This window comes from Branchiostoma lanceolatum, chromosome 5 (assembly GCF_035083965.1).
Source record: "Branchiostoma lanceolatum isolate klBraLanc5 chromosome 5, klBraLanc5.hap2, whole genome shotgun sequence".
Classification (NCBI taxonomy): domain Eukaryota; kingdom Metazoa; phylum Chordata; class Leptocardii; order Amphioxiformes; family Branchiostomatidae; genus Branchiostoma; species Branchiostoma lanceolatum.
In genome coordinates, this window is record NC_089726.1 from 5,131,232 (window position 1) to 5,147,979 (window position 16,748).

General features: G+C 43.0%; 1 protein-coding gene across 1 annotated transcript; it reads right to left on the minus strand.

The window, feature by feature from the left end:
• Window positions 1-873: 873 nt before the first annotated feature.
• LOC136434891 (lysosomal alpha-glucosidase-like) lies at window positions 874-16,474 on the minus strand. The gene is made up of 23 exons (XM_066427993.1): window positions 15,911-16,474; window positions 15,020-15,351; window positions 14,202-14,350; window positions 13,411-13,579; window positions 12,243-12,339; window positions 11,459-11,571; window positions 10,919-11,044; window positions 10,348-10,479; window positions 9,654-9,761; window positions 9,219-9,335; window positions 8,723-8,807; window positions 8,084-8,198; window positions 7,349-7,482; window positions 6,995-7,029; window positions 6,506-6,622; window positions 6,059-6,207; window positions 5,265-5,349; window positions 4,661-4,717; window positions 4,169-4,299; window positions 3,259-3,350; window positions 2,658-2,707; window positions 2,253-2,408; window positions 874-1,001 (listed from the first exon to the last, which is right to left on the minus strand). Exons 1-23 carry the CDS (start codon window positions 16,437-16,439, stop codon window positions 939-941), a joined length of 3,141 nt encoding a protein of 1,046 aa, XP_066284090.1. The 5' UTR covers window positions 16,440-16,474; the 3' UTR covers window positions 874-938.
• Between the last annotated feature and the right edge of the window lie 274 nt (window positions 16,475-16,748).

Consider the following 16,748-nt stretch of genomic DNA (forward strand, 5'->3'; position numbering starts at 1 on the left):
GGAATTATATACACATGTAGGCCGCCTCGTATTTGGTTACTTCTCTCGGTGGGGCAGCAGCAGAAAAGCCCAAACACAAAAGCAGGTATACAAGTTGTTGATTAAAAGCGGGGATAGGATTTCGTACAATCTATCGTCAACATGAAAAGGGTGGGACTCCGACTAAGACCATTCGAGGGCGCCAACTAGAAAGGCCCTCCACGTGAAAGACCATTAAACTATTTGTTAACTCCGAACAACAATAGAGACGTTACTCGATCATTTTCTGTTATGAACGTATGACCTGAAAATGTTTGTTGATATTTAACGTCATTTATTTAATCATTGCAAAGTGAATTTGTCTCGTTTGGATTTCAATAGTCTGTCTGACAGAGTGTTTTTAGGCATTCACCAAGCAGACGTAAGGAGAGGCCAGGTAGTCAGAAGACGTTTTCGATCTTCTGAAAAAGGCATGATCCTTGCATCTGGCATCTATGGACATTGACGCAACTGTAATTGTTGGCCATTAAACTGCGACCAGAACTATCAGGAAATTAGCCAATCATCTGCAACCTACTGCAAACACTACGGACTTCTAATATATTGCATGCCTTGTTGACTTTTTTAAGTACGTACTTGCTGCAGGCATAATTGATTAAATTAGCCTGATTTCTCTGTAATTGGAATTCCAATCTGTACTAGTACAGTTCCAGATCCTACTGTACTGTGACATATATATATGCATATAGTGGTAGAATATGCACTATTTGCTACACCTTGTGGTATAGGGCTTGGGATAGCTAGCGTGTTATATAAAGATCTCACAGATTTACACACATCTAGATGACTTTCGGTTACCACCCGAGCAAGAAAATCAAACGATCTTCGCAATAATTCTATTCAACTTTTCCCTTCTTGACACTTTACTTGTTTAAGACGCATTCAAGATGGACTACCCATCATCCCCAGTTGATACTTTGTAGGTCCTTAACTCCAACATCGATGTTGGTGATCTTGAGTTCCTAGAATGAAATGAAATATTCAGTTTAAATACACTATTTGAATGTGACGCCAAAGCCGTGATATTTGTTGGCTAAAGGTCTTTAGTGTCAGACCAACAAACTTGTCATACGTATGTGGCTGTGATTGCTATTGCAAATTCAAATCTAGCTGCCCTAACTATATTCATCAACGCCTATGCCCCTTTGACAGACTTCAAAATTTGAAAATACCCATGATACCTGATAATGCTCTTGTATCACTCGCTCTTGTATAACCGTTACCTTTTACTAAATTGATCTCCTTTGTTATCTTCGAATTCCAATGCCCAAATCTTAACTCAATTGTACATTCCTCTATTGTAACATACTTCGTCACCTGTTTCGTATATGTGTTTAGTGATGCCGCTCAAATAAGCGTGTTTTGCTTGTGTGCGGCATCACTATGTGTTGTTTTTGATGTTGGAATGAACAAAACATCTAATTGTTATGTTTAACCGTTTGAACCATCCAACGTGGTGGACATCTCTTACGCAATAGTTACGTGAGTGCAAACACGGTATTAAGCGCATGCGCAGTAGAGTTAAATGACGTAAACTTTGAAGGAAAGGGGGACAAGGATGACAATACATATAATACTCATCCGAAGACATAGTGATGCTTTGTGGTTTGGACATGTCATAAGAAAACCCCCACAAACATTAGTCACCAAAGCCTACAGCCAGGAGTTCGATGTCCCCAGACCTCGGGGAAGACCAACGAAGAGATGGAAAGACCAGATTGCGAATGACACTGGATTAAACATGTTGGTAACGGAGGCTATGGCACGGGACAGAGCTTCCTGGAAGAACCTTTTGGAGAGCAAGGGGCCAGCTACTGGCCTGAATCACTGCACGAAATGGCCTCGGATCGCGGCGGATCCGACAGGGATTCCTCCGGAAATATTTCTAAGCTCGTGTGGATACTGACGGATACTGACGGATCCAACGTAACTAACAGATCCGCCAAAATCTAGCCTGGAATCCAGACCTATTATAGCTCCCGAGTCTCTCTATAATAGGTCTGGATTCCAGGCTACCAAAATCCGCACGGGCTTAGGAATATTTCCGGAGAAATCCCGGTACGTATCTGCCGGGATCCGAGGCCATTTCGTGCAGAGAACACTTAGGCAGGCAGACATTCGAATAGATAGTGATACTTTTTTTTTTGGCATCGAATTAAAACATGATAACGAGCAAAAGAAACAGGGGGTTACCGATGTGATGAGAGTTTTACCTTCGTCAGCGAGTCAAAGATGACGTTTCCATGCGGGATTCCGTTGACCATGACGGAAGATGATGCCGAAGCAAGGCCGAACACACGAATGGTGCCGAAATTCAGCGAGTCAATGCCTCGGTAGCCGTCGTGTTGTACGACGGCTTGTAGCCCATGCTGTATTGATGAAACGTTTGATTATCAACTTGACAAAAAATACAAACACCCTACTAACAAGAGCCTTGACCAGTGACCCCTCTTTATGAGCTGAAGAAAGATGGCGGATGCCCAACGAAAGCTCCTCATAGCTTTCAACTTATAGCCGTGAGCAGTTTTAAAATCGTTACTCGACGCAAGAACCTAGTTTAAGTAAATGTTATGATAGTTTGGGATTTTTCTGATAGGATGTTTATTAGTTGTACTTACGTAGTCCGCGACATACTCAGCCAAGAAGTAGTTGCCATTCTCATATGTGTCTGGAAGGTAGAAATATACGATAAATGTAGTTCAACTACATTTGCAAGTTACAGATGTAATAACTTAGCCAGCAGTTGTACTTAGTTCGTTTTGTAACAGCATTCAATTTGGACTTATGTCTCTAGGAAAAAGAAAGTGGTCTGAAGAAGCCATTGTTAGATGACCATCACCAAGTAAATTTCGGTCACCTCCGCCTGAGGATGCTCCAAAACACCGGACCACTAGAAAGACTACTTACTAGGTTAGTCTTAGACAGGGCTGTCTCCAGGATCCGTCCTTCACAGCAGGGCGGAAATTTGCTTGTTGGGACGGAAAAAAATTCAACTCTTCCCGTCCAAAATTTATCAGTTTCATGACCTAAAACTGATGAAAATGTATTTTTGTAAGCTTAGAATGAAAGATTCAACATTGAAAATCAAAAACATGGGCTACCAAACAATGAGTGGGACAGGAAAAAAATAATAGCTGGAGACAACCCTGGTCTTAGATCATTTAAACCATTGCATATTGAAACTAAGCTTTAGTCATTGCCCAAACCTGTTGTACTGACCTATGGAGTCTCCATCGTCCCAGAACAGCGCCCCCCTGGCAACTCCAGTCCCCTCACCCAGGGCCACTATTAGACCCATGGGCAGCGTCCGGCTGTTGGCAGGGACGGCAGTGGAGTTGATTTTATTGATCTATTTTGCTCTAGAAAAAATTACAGCCAGGGCTACACAACTAGCCGAAGGGTTAGCCCTGGTAACTGAACAACATGTAAAGGTCAATTACAAAAAGGGATGCTGGGCTCAGTGACATCTCAACAACAGAGCTGAGATCGCTAATGGAAGACCGGACTGAGTGGAGCAGAAGGACTCATTGTCTCCCGAGATGACATCACAGATGTCCTCGTTCAAGGTTCAAGGTTCAATTACATAGTATCACAAAGGGCTCACAAAGATACTGGACTAAAGTACATAGGAGTACTTTTCTCCGTTTCTCTTATTTTACGAAACAAACACAAAGCTAAAACTAAAGAGAATTTGCACGGGATTAAGGTACATATCAAATAGTTAACACTGCCAGTTCATCAAGAATAACGAGAATTTTAGAATTTTACATGTGTATGTAGGTGTGTATGGGCCTTATAGCCTGGTGCAAACAATAAACACAATGATAATGATAACGAGAAAATGAAAATAATAATGTTCTAACTCTTATGCCACAACCTACGGAGAAAATTTACATGGCGAACGTTTCGGCAACTCCTCAACCTACCTCAGAGCCTACTTTTGATTTCGCATGGTGATGCAAGTATGCGGTCCCAAACGCGAGTCTATATCTTAGATTACTTTTAAAATTACTTTATACATATCAAATCTTAAGGCAATGTCCAGGTTTGACCATTAAAAATGACGGACAAGACATGAAATTACGTCATAACCACGTGAGCGTTAACATCCAATAGGGGGGTAGGTCACCTGATGGTTGTTGTCCTTGCTGGCTCCTGGGTTGGTATGACGTACCCACCGCGCACGTGGATGGGGATGTAGTCATGCGGCGCGGAAAATGTTACATACGTCATCTGCTTGGATGGAGACAACTCTGAACCCTGGGAAGGGGGATACATTAGTGACGTACAAGAGATTATTAAATGAACAATATCTAAAGTAGAGGTAGAAGCAGTAGTTTTGCAGGCATTCGATCGTGTATCAGGATATAGACACGTCCAAAGTGAAACATGCATTGAAATATATTCCACTACTTCAAAGCCACAAATATATTCCCAAGTCCTCCTTAAAACGTACCAACTGTCATTTCTTTCCTTCTTACATCATATACGAGTGTATATGACCGTTTACGTTAAGAGTCCAGGAAACCGAGTTTGAGATTCTAATTTTATAACATAATCAAACTCCCAAGCCAATCAAAGTAAAGCAGTACATGTACTTGTAACACTATGTCTTGCTTACTGTGTAGTAGTCATACCAGCGGCCATGGGGAATGTAGGCATCAACTGACGTCATCCCCTGTAGATACAGACAATTCATAACAAATTATGATGATTACACTTTGAGACCTGAGGAAATATGAGGGCTGTATATCTATCTATCTATCTATCTATCTATCTATCTATCTATCTATCTATCTATCTATCTATCTATCTATCTATCTATCTATCTATCTATCTATCTATCTATCTATCTATCTATATATATATATATATATATGTATATACCCCTTGGCATTTTAAGCGGTGAGTGGTCGCTAAGTCGACGTGAACTTTTCTGTACATGAAACGGCCCAAGATGATTCAATGTATACGCAAACAAACCAAGCACCCCTACCAATAGGAGTGGTGGTGCCCGGTGTACTTGGCCAAAAAAACGAGCAATAGCGAAGCCGCGCATTGTGCATACACTATCGTCTATACTGTCAAAAAAGGAAGAAAGCTTCGCCCCAAGTAATAAGCTTCGACCGAAGAAGATTTTGTAAGCAGGGCTTAGAAAAAGGTCATTATCACTATTGCAATATAGCATAGCCACACATGTAGTACTAGTACTCTTATACAAGTACCTGGTCCAGAACAGGAGAAAATAACAGAGCCGGACCCCACAGGAACTGCCGGTCTATGGCGTGGGTCATAGGGTCATCCGTAAACCTTGGGAATATATGATATTTACAAACACATTAGGAACGTCCTAAGAATATTCGAATGATGAATTGCTTTTGATTATGTAATCTGTATCACTGTTATATTCTATCTCACCCTTAGCCATTCCCTGATTATCTAAATGAAAGGCGGCCCTGCAGGCCGATTTGAGAGTATGCGTCTTAGGAATAGATATTGATCCTTGAATGAATGAGTGAACAAAGATTTTAAAAGAATTATGGCTCGAGCCATGCTATGGCTTTGAACTATTAGTCATTTAACACGAGGCTAACATTTCTTTATCAATGAAGTGCAATTACTACAGACAGGATACGTAATGATGACTTGTCAATTTTGTTATAATTTTGAGTCACCTTGGTTTGACCAAGCATTTAGTTATTCATTGTTATGTTGACCCCTTGACATGCCCTCATCTCGACCTCCATATGAAAAGCGGCCCTGATGGCCGATTGGAGAATTTTTTCGAGTTTAAATAAAGGCACAAACAAACAAACAAACAATCGGAGAAAATCTAAAAAGAACCATCAAAAGTGGTCACAATGGCCAGGTGGTCCTTATACATCGGTAATCCCTATGACAGTTTCGACCGTACACAATATGCTGGGTACTTATGGAAATCCTCGCAAATTCTTAGCAACGCATCAGGGACGAATCTTTTCCCGACTTGTCCCGGGACCGATTCCAAATGCGGACGTACTCGTGCAGTGGCGGCCTGACAACAGTGGCGCCCTCTGTGTGCGCCAGGTGGAACAGCAGGTACAGGTACGGGTTGAGGGTGTAGCGCACCAGGAGGACCTCCCGGCTGATACGTGCAAACTCAGCATCCCACGCACCAGGGTCTTGCTCCTTAGGCAAAAAAAAAATCCCGATATCTATAGTATACTTGTGGAGGATTAGATTGCGTTAAAATCACAATCCTTCCACACCTTTCGATGTACTGGGCGGTGCCTATCTCCGTTTATTGGACGTGAACTTTGTACGACAATCTAATCATCATACTTAGAAACTATGCCACACGTAAGCTAGATCTGAATTATGTTTCGAAAGAACATTTCTTTATAATTATTTATGTAAGATACCTTATTAGGGAGAGATAGTAGACTCTAACGTGCGCGCATGCAAAATTGAAACAAGATCGCCGTACCCTGTAGCCAAGACCGTTGTGGTTCCTGGAGAAGGGATAGAACGCCCCCAGCTGCATCCAGCGTAAACATAGCTCGTAATTCGAGTCTCCGATAAAACCGCATATGTCAGCACCGGTCTGAGTCATAGATGGACAAATATATACTAGTGCTGTAGACATTTTCAACCAATCAAAGATATGGTCATAAAAATACAAAAACATATTGCGTTACCTTATCTTTTTGTCATGTACCTGTCCATTGAACAAGTTTATATGGAATTTCGATATCACAATGTGTAAAGTTAACGTTACTCATTTCAAGATTATGGTTATGTTTGTCTGCCTTTATCTAACTTCAACTAGTTCACATATGCATCGCGAATTTGGTAAGCCAGCAGTCATGAAACTGTTGATAGTGCAGCCTCGTATATCATCGTTATCCTTGGGGTGGAATTATAGTAGTTTAAGTAACTAGAGTCCTAGAAATTCTAAAAACAATGGAATACTTACGTAAGGGATACCAAAGAGACTGAATTCCATCATTCCTGCATTGATACAAAATTTTATGAAATAGCGAGCTATTTTACAGCCCCCCCCCCCATAAAATATAATTTAAAAAAACACATTGCCCATCGGGTCAGATTGTTTTGCGCAAACAGCAGAATATACGAGGAAAATAACTAAACTAATACACATGTACCGTAATGGTTGAAAGAGTATAGGAAAAAGCTATGTTCGGAACAGAGGATAGGTCTGGGTGCAGTTGAAATATGACAACCAGTAAAGTAGTGACAGAAAAAAAATACAGAAATTTATTGTCTTGAATACCTCCACTTCTGAGGCGTCGCGAAATTTGCAACTTACCAACGATGGAGTTCTTCAGGTTGGACCATTGGCTCCAGTTGTCTCCCAACCAGTGCGATGTGTACTTACCAGACCCGGGAAACGTCGACCTTGAAACCACGAAGGCGCGTTTTCCCGATGCCTCTTGAACAGCCCTTTGTTCGAGAATATAAAAATTGCATCCAAGCAAGTTCGGGAATATTCCAAAACGTACTCTAAACGGCACATTTTAGGGATGCAACGTTGCTCTCAAACAGTCTTTCATTTGTCACAAAAGAGATTACATATATAGGATTGGGTAATAACCTGACATTGGCACTACAGCTACTCCGGGAGCATGGCACGTACTTGGTGAGAAAAAATATTTTCCTTATATTGTTTGTCATATTGTCTCATGGCGGCTTATACGCAAACTACTTAATAAATTACTAAAATACTTAAACTGCGTATAAGCTGCCCTCATGGCTATAGAGCGTTTTACACACTAGTGATTGAAAGAAATGGCATTTTAACATACATCCACTGCACTCTGCAATTTAGTCTGTAGTGGTATTTATCTTTAGCCTGAGTACCAGCCTCCGCAGTGACCGCTGCCTCAAAACAAAAGTCGCTTACCAACCACGTGGTTAGCAAGCGATTTTTTTTGAGCCAGCGGTCACTACGGAGGCTGGCACTCAGGCTAATTTTTTTCTTGTTTGTTTCCTCTTCTTTTCTTCGACACAAAATCAGGATATGAACGTAAGTCTTATAACAGACCTGAATGTCGGCGGCGACTGGGCCCATCCAAACAGACTGTGCGTGTCGTACATGTTCCCGATGGAAGTCTTGAAGTCCGGACATAAAGTATTGTCTGCCAAGTCTCCAAAGATCTCTGCGAGGGGATACAGAGGAATCTCATTCTGTTAATCTCAAGAGCAAAACTACTTAGATTATTGGATATGAGAGATTCTTTGTACACAACCAGGTATTGATCTCACCTGCTAATGTTTCGATGTCTATCAGACACCTTCTTCAGAGCTTCTGACTGGAGTACTGCTTCTCACCGCTATAAGTAGCCGATGTAGGTGGCGCTTTTGCGGTGTCCCAAACGTGGCTAAGTTTGTATCCCCCCTCGTCACCTACATCGGCTACTTATTTATAGCGGTGAGAAGCAGTACTCCAGTCAGAAGCTCTGAAGAAGGTGTCTGATAGACATCGAAACGTTAGCAGGTGAGATCAATACCTGGTTGTGTATAAAGAATCTCCCATATCCTATATTCTACCAACCTGATGAAATTATTTTCGGTACTTAGATTATTATGCAATTATATTAGTTAAGAATTAAAACTTTGTCAATTGTTTGTTTCATTCTTATCATTAATGCATGGATTGCAAACGGATGATAAGATAACTTACTCGGTAAGAAAGGGGGCTGGTTAAGACGGTTCTGGTTGCAGCCGTTTAGTGACCCTGAACCAAAGTTGGCCGGCTCGTTCATATCCTTAATTGGAAAAAAATCAGTTATATCTATTTGGTTCCACGACGAAGTTACACTTTTTTGTGTTTTGCATCTTTGTTCTTTCTCGCTAGAATTAAAAGCTAACATAAGGTATAGATATTTTCAACTAACTACTGATGCCAAATGTATATGATGAGTGACCACTGTCTGTATGTAACGTTATAACTCTATCATAATGATAGATAATCTTGATCCGTGTGTTGACATTTGTGCAATTGATCAGGAATTGCACTCCACTATCGTGCAGGAACTAACCTTTGTCTAACATTTTTACCGATTGATGTCGGCCAAAATTTGGATTGCATTTTTCCTTTTCTAAAAACAGCGTTTAGATTATGTCTACAAAATTTTAAAAGAATGTGCATGTTAGCTCAGATTAGTGAAGAGACGTACAATCCACAGCCCGTCGTACGGGATGACATCAAAGAACTCCCTACAGAGTGTGATCCAGTAGTCATGGCAACGTGGACTGGTGTAGTCAGGGAACACAGACGCTCCTGGTGGCCAGACCTAATGAACAAAGAAAACATCTCCAACTGAAATAAGGTACTGCCAGCCCCATCCCTGCGGCGTCGCCAAAAATGACATAGCCTATTGTCCCTGGTCTGAATTATGCTTGTTGATGGCCCTTCAGTATATTTGACCACGGCATGTAGATTGAAAACGACCAAATATGGAAAATGCTGAACAGAAAACACATTTTCATCAGTGAGGGTCATGTTATGCTCATGTTACGTCACTTGAGTCCAATATCATCGCTGCCACCAGTGCAACTTTATCTATTGTACAATAAAGGTCTTCATTTATTAAACATCTGGCGCCATCCACCTTGCCCAGCGCTGGTGTTCGACCATCGGACTCGTTGATCCAGATGCCCATCTGCTGACCAAGCTCGTACGGACGATAGTTCGACCTCTCGGTTGTGATGCACGGGTCCTAGAAGACGAGAAGCATACATTCATGATGGAGTGAATGATAAGCTGGTTCGGAGATGTTACTATGCATGTGCAGTGTCAAAGGTGAAGGCCCCCGAGACGTGAACAAAACCAGTCGGGCGTTGTTATGCAAATCTAGACAGTTGTTATGCAAATCTAGACAATGTCCAGGCGAGCACTGTATACGAGCCGGGGGGCCTTCACCTTTGACACTGCACATGCGTAGTAGCAACTCCAAACTAGCTTATTGAATGCCGAAATCCACTGTCCTGGAAGCCATTTCATAGTTCCAAGTGCGCATATGCAGTCGTGATGCATCGTGGTCTAAGGTCAAATTTAAGACCCATGGCATTCTTTGTCTACATTCGATGGGCTTTAAACTTTCTTTGGCCTTAAACCACTATAAATCACTACTGCATGTGCGCACTTGGAACTGTGAAATGGCTCATTGACTAATAACAACACTTTGGAATGTATTCAATACCTTCCAGTCTAAGCATTTTCTTTTATGGTAACGATAATCTAGTTAGAACCGCAAATACATAGATTTTACCAATAGTTCTTCATCCCATTTAGAAGTGACGTACCAGTATGCTAACGAAATGTAATCCGTCATTCCTTAGCTGGCGTACGTAGTCAGGGTAACCCGCAAACGTCACGGGGTCATAGGTGAAGTCCATCTGTTCGTCCATGTAGTCGATGTCACCGAATTGGACGTCCTACAAATTCAACAAAAAGAAAATCTATATGGGACGTTTTGAATAGCTTTTGTCCATTAAACAGATCAAACATGAATCAAAATACGTCCATAAGCAACACTACGTTGATGAAGCCACAGCCATATTTCCAAGGAGGCCCGTAGGGGGTGTAGCAGATCTAGGACCCTGCCCGGGAAACACCGACTGACCCGTAAACTAACCGGCGAGGCACCGGTTTGGACGCGTTACTGATCAGTGGCACAATTACACCACTGCGCATGCACATCCATAACGTTATAATACAAAGTGATACGTGTATTGGCGACTCGGCGGAACCTTGAATGAAACAGACACATTCCCTTTATAAGTTTAATAGGCCACAGATTTAAGTTTATATCTACCAGTCTCAACGATAGAATCACATATTTTAATACGTTGTGACCTTATTCAGCACACTCACGTGAGGGATGTCGTAGGCCCGAATCTGGTCAATAGTGCGCCTGAGCGTTGCTAGACTGTTGTAACCATAACGTGACAGCTGGAATCCCAGAGACCAATATGGCGGCATAAACGGTCGTCCGATCGCCTTGAAGCACAAAATATGAAGACTTATTATTTAAAATCACATATTCATCGTACAACACCAACACGGACGTGTGGCGCGTCTCAAATTAGCCTAAAGCCCCTTGGTCAGACTCAGTGTGTAAACACATTTGTATGCCTAGATCTTATGGCCTTTTATGGCAAATATTTGACCGTCTCCATTATTATAATACATCCTTTTTCATGTTGGAATTCATTTTGATAAGCCTAAGATTAAAGGAGGAGGGATTCTTCTCTCACTCTGCACTATTTAGAATACTTTTCTTTACTTCACTGTTATTGTTTTCTTATGTGCGAGTTAATAAACTAAGTCACTTGGGCTGGCACGTGGCCGTTCATACCCGTGACGTCAGCAGTTGGCCAAAGACGCCAGAAACGTATGTATAAATGCATCTACCTCAGTGTACTGCTCCACGACGTTCTCCGGAGTCGGGCCCAGGAACATGTATAAATCCAGCACACCTCCGATGGTTCTGTAGATCAGCGCGGGCGCAGGGGTCAAGGTCACATCTGGAGTCACAACAACAACAACAATAACAACAACAAAAACGACTTGATTAGAAATTAGCAGAGTGGGTCAATTCTATCGCTTTAGACCTTTCCTTTATGAGTAAGATCGTATAGTGCTTCACCTAAAAGCGTTTTAACGAATAGATGTGTGCGATGACAGCGAAGGACTTCATGTGAAGTTGTTGTAGTTCACCTTGAAAATGTACTGCATAGTACACGGGGGCACATAGGCAAGCAAGTTTCCTTGATGTGTCTGTAGCAGGGTATATTTTTACAGGGAGGGGTTGCCAACCCTTTCCCTTTAACGTGGTTGACGCACCTCCTCGACCACGGAACCCCTATTTACGCCCCTTCCGAAAAACGGTTGTAGCCCAACCTAAACTAAAATGTTCTTACCAGGATTTGCAGCAGTACATGTTTTCGTCACGTTCTGTCCACGTTTCAATCAATGGCACAGAGGCAAAAAGAAAAGCTTCATAAATTATTTTGGCCACCAAATCGTTCTATGTAACGGGGCACGATGCCGACTTTCGACCACCATTTCTACATCTCCGCAAGATCAGATGTCCGGAGATGAACTCTGGTGACAACACTGGGTGAGACAATTATTTTAGTTTCAGCTGGAAACAGTTCAACTTTCTTATGGATATAGTTCAGAATGTTCTACTGGCCTTGTGCAGCGCTGTTGAGTACGAGTACACCGTGTGCGTTGTTGTCCTGTTCCACACACATGTAGAAGGGATGGACTCCGTACAAGTTTCCCTTGTACTGGAAAAAGAAGGTTAAGACTATATCAAAGTTAAAATCCTTCCGCGCCACTTGGTGGAGCCAAACTCCGATTTGCAGCCCTTGGGCCACACAACTTTGTACAAGTCTCTACAGCAGGGGGCTGTCCGCTGGAAGTGACGTGTGTTTAACTTCCATAACCTTTCCATAAATAAATAAAATAAAAGCTGAGCGCGAACCAGAGAACGCAGTTTGTACCGTTTTTTAAAGTCTTTGATATGACCCGGCCGGGGATCGAACTCACAACCTACTGTGTGCAAGGCGAGCGCCCTACTCATTAGGCCATTGCACCGGTGTCTTAAGACTATATATTCTACATGTTTTTTGTATGCTACTATAAATGCGTGTTCTCTCGAGCGGGGAGGAGGTTGTCAATTTTTGAACCCCAAATAAAACGCCAGGGCCGTAACTTGATATGCACAGGCTGGGCATGAGTGAGTGAGTGACATAAGGCAAAATGATTTTGGAAAAAAGGTGTAAGATGTGACTTTTGTTGACTGGCCCTGTCAAAGCCGTGTACCTGATAGTTTATCTCGTGTCGCAACCACGAGCGTGACTAGCACTACACACCAGATCAGTACGAATGCACATGACTGCTATCACGTTCGTCCCTCTTTATCATGCGCAAATATTGGCTCGGGGGATAACGGCGTACTAACTAACCTTTCCACACCTGCAACCAGCCGGTACTTTTCTCAGAGTTGTTACAAATAAACCCTTACGGTGACAATGACTGGTACACGGCACGGTCACATTCGATGTAAACCGTCGTGCGATGTCAAAGAATTTTAAAGCAGGCTGTGATTAAATCAACTACCGGCAAGAATCTATGGCAGCTTTTCCGTAACAAGACTTTCTTCATTTCCTGGATCTCCTGCCTTCCATGCGGGAAAAAAGGAGAACTCTGGATAATGCTGGAGGGAAGTCGAATCACTACCATGGCAACCCGACTCAGTACGCATCCACCACACGAGAGATTCTTGAATTTCCCTCTGCGAAACCCACAATTCCGCTATCCGGAATACTGTCTACATGTATGCTAGCTGTACTTACAACGGGAGGCTGGTCCCGTGAGTACATGCCCCAGGTGTGGTAGTCCATTTCGTGTTGGTACGACTTGTGTTCGTGCTCCCCGAACCCGTACACCTTCGCGGACGGCAGTCTAGTGGCGATCTGTAGGAACTGATCCTCGAACACAAGCCCTCCGATGCTCGTGTCAAAGCTGTATCAACACAATAAAAACAAGATTTCTTGTTTGGAAACCAAAATTAGCAATACATTTCTTTTTTGTCGCGACGATTCATCGGCAGAATTTATTCGAAATTGTATTAACTTAATGTGAAGTTGAATAAAAAATACTATGAATAATGAAAAGCAAAAAAGTACTACGAACTCCTACAATCCAACCATAAAAAAGTCAGTTCGCATTTGTATGACAGAATTAGACATAGGTACATATTCTTACAAGATGTATTCATCAAGAAACAAACTTGATTTAAATACAAAAATGTCAACACTTTTTGATAATGATGTAATTCAGAATCAAGTAGCATCCTGTGTAAAATTGGGTCAGTAAAGTCACTTCAAGTTGTTTTATTCGGCAAAAAAGGATCTATCTATGGAAACCACTCGTATTATCTTTATTCGTATTCAGGTAGATAGCACAGATACATAGTACAGATACAAATGCAGATCGAGTATGGTGACCGTGTCAATTCCTACATCGGAGTGAGGAGGGTTGACACGGTAGCCTTCGCGTGGATTTGTTTAAGGTGGATAACAGGTTGCGAATCTGAAACCCACACACTTTGGGCGCAAAAAAGGATATGGGGGATTTAACTTACAGTACGGAGCCGGTGTCCCTGCGATTGATCCTGAAGTTGAAAGTTTGGTCGTTGGTCCAGTCAAAACTGTACAGAGGACTGTCCAGTGGCTGTCCTGGCGTTCCGATGTGCAGGGGTACCTCAAAACGGTTGTTGTTTGGGTCGTAGAACTGAAACAAATGACAACAAATAATTCAAAAATGAAATATTACTAACTCTTTTAGACGTGTGACTTGTAAACCTGAGTGCAAAGTCATTTAACACAGATCAGGTATGGAATCTGGTGTGCTATAGCAACGCATTCAAAGTGCAATTACATATTTGTCACAAATGCCTCCCCCTCTCTCTAGAGAGAGTAATTGGAGGGCTCAATGGTACATCTCTTATTTGGAGTATATGAACAAAATACATATATAAAAGTGGACAGGACAAAGTTGCGGCGAATTCAAGTTGTACAGCTTATATTCACGCCGCCTCTTAGGGCCCTGTCACACTTGTGCCTATATTGAAGGGCGCGTGAGTTGCGCATTAACATTTTTTGGGTTTAAGTAAGATTTGCGGGGAGAAAGTTGTTTTCTACTTTATTTGACCCACCGTTGTGGTGCAGCCTACGAAATCACTTATTCGGCTGCAAGCTTAACCAAAAACATGTTAATACGCAACTCATGCGGGCATGTATATACGCACAAGTTTGACAGGGGCTTAATACAGCACGAAAAATTAGATTGCAGATGAAATTAATGAATGGATGGATGGATGGATGGATGGATGGATGGATGGATGGATGGACGGATGAATGAATGAATGAATACATAAGCTCTTGGCACGTTCACTGGTACCTTGAAGTGAATCCGATAGTCCGACTGAGACTCCACCAGAAAGGCGAGTGGATCCACCTCGCCTCCGAAAATCGCCTCCCCGCCAACACGCTGGAGGGTGAAGAGAAAACCGTTGGGTAGAGTAACAGGTGATCCTACCATCTGGTACCCTCGGTCGGGTGGGAGGTAGCAGAAGGGCGTCCTTGGGACAGAACTCTCGCACCAGACACAGCCCAGGGCCTCGCACTGGCTTTGCGAAGCTCCCTCGCCGGGGTGGCAGTCGATGCGGTCGGCTTCCGGAAGACAGCCGTCACCCCCGCCAGTACCGCCACTGCTGCTGTCGGGATCCACGACTGAAATCGGAGTACTTTCGAGATGAATGATAATTCCAAACCTTTTGGGGGGATCGTGGCTCAATTCATTTACCTGCCATTGAACGAGACATGTTATGCCATTTTGTATGATCAATAGACTTCAGTTAAACCATGATTCTCACACATTATAGGATTACTTCCAAAAGGGCTCCGCCCAACTACACAAATTTGTAGTCTCTACCAGACTAACTACGCCGGCTATAGGAAAAATATTGGCTAGGGTTTCACTTACAGGCTAAGGGCTCCTAGGATTGTAGATTGGACACTCTCTCTGTAGCCGACTCCCTTAGCATGCAATTCACTCTATTTTGCCAATTTCTATCATTTTCCCAGCCATCACCGGGGCCTGGTAGAGACTAACAAATTTGTAGCTAAATAGACAGTGAGTAAGCTAAATAGTTGAAAACGTAGCTAAATAGACATGACTCCAACACATTGTCAGACTACTAAGTAAGATAGCCTCCGACCTTGGGGCATCGTTAAAAAAAGTTTTAGAACGACTCAAATTGTACCATAAATAGCTTTTACAACAACGTACCTGCTCCATTATTACGGTTGTAGAAGCACCACGGAGCTTCCTCGGATGAAGCCGGGCACCAGTAACAGCCTCTAGCCTCACAGCTGGCCTTGTTGGCGCCGGGTTCGGGATGACAGTCGACCCGCTGCGCCTCGGGAATGACGCCGTCGACGCGGGAACAGGCGTAACGATGGAAGCACCAGGGGACGTTCGGAGTGGTAGAGCTGCAATAGACGCAGCCTCGGGCAGCACAGCTCGACTCGGTCATCCCCGGGTCGGGGTGGCAGTCTTCCCGCTGGCTCTCGGGGATGCAGGACGGGCAGGTGCTGGTGTCGCCGCAGGAGTCGTCGAAGAAACACCAAGGCGGACCTTGGTAGGACGATTCGCACCAAATGCACCCTCTGGCCGCACAGGCTGCTTCCGAAGCGCCATGCTCCAGGTGGCAGTCCTGACGCTCGTTCTCAGGGATCATAGACGGACAGTTCTGCGCCGTGTAACCAAGCGTCTCCGTCAGAACTGCCATCGTCATGGCTAGTTTAAGTAACGCCATTTTGGGAAGTTGAGAGCTGCAAATAAGGTCTTCAGTTTTATGCGTTAAGTGTCAATATGAAAAAAATCACCTTTGCTTATCTTAAAAAACACGTCATACAGTTGTTAGATAAACATATAGGGCGGGCGGTACAAATTTCTGGTGAACTTTGACACCTGAGAGCATGCGTTAAGGAACGTCAAGTGTCAGAACTGTGTTGGTCAGATATTAGACAAAAACAAACGGGCAGTCAAACTTTTTCTCATGGCGGTGTTCTAGCTGCGATTTGGCTTGAAGTACAGTTTAAAGTTTGTTCAAAGAAACACGTCG

Bases quoted from the DNA above. Each gene is read 5' to 3' on its own strand.
- LOC136434891 (XM_066427993.1), bottom strand. From the start codon at position 16,439: ATGGCGTTACTTAAACTAGCCATGACGATGGCAGTTCTGACGGAGACG. The intron at 8,199-8,722 runs GTAAGTTATCTT...ATCCCCTCGCAG, and splicing joins CCAGCCCCCTTTCTTACCGA to AGATCTTTGGAGACTTGGCA. The intron at 7,483-8,083 runs GTCTGTTATAAG...TCTCGAACAAAG, and splicing joins CAGTCGCCGCCGACATTCAG to GGCTGTTCAAGAGGCATCGG.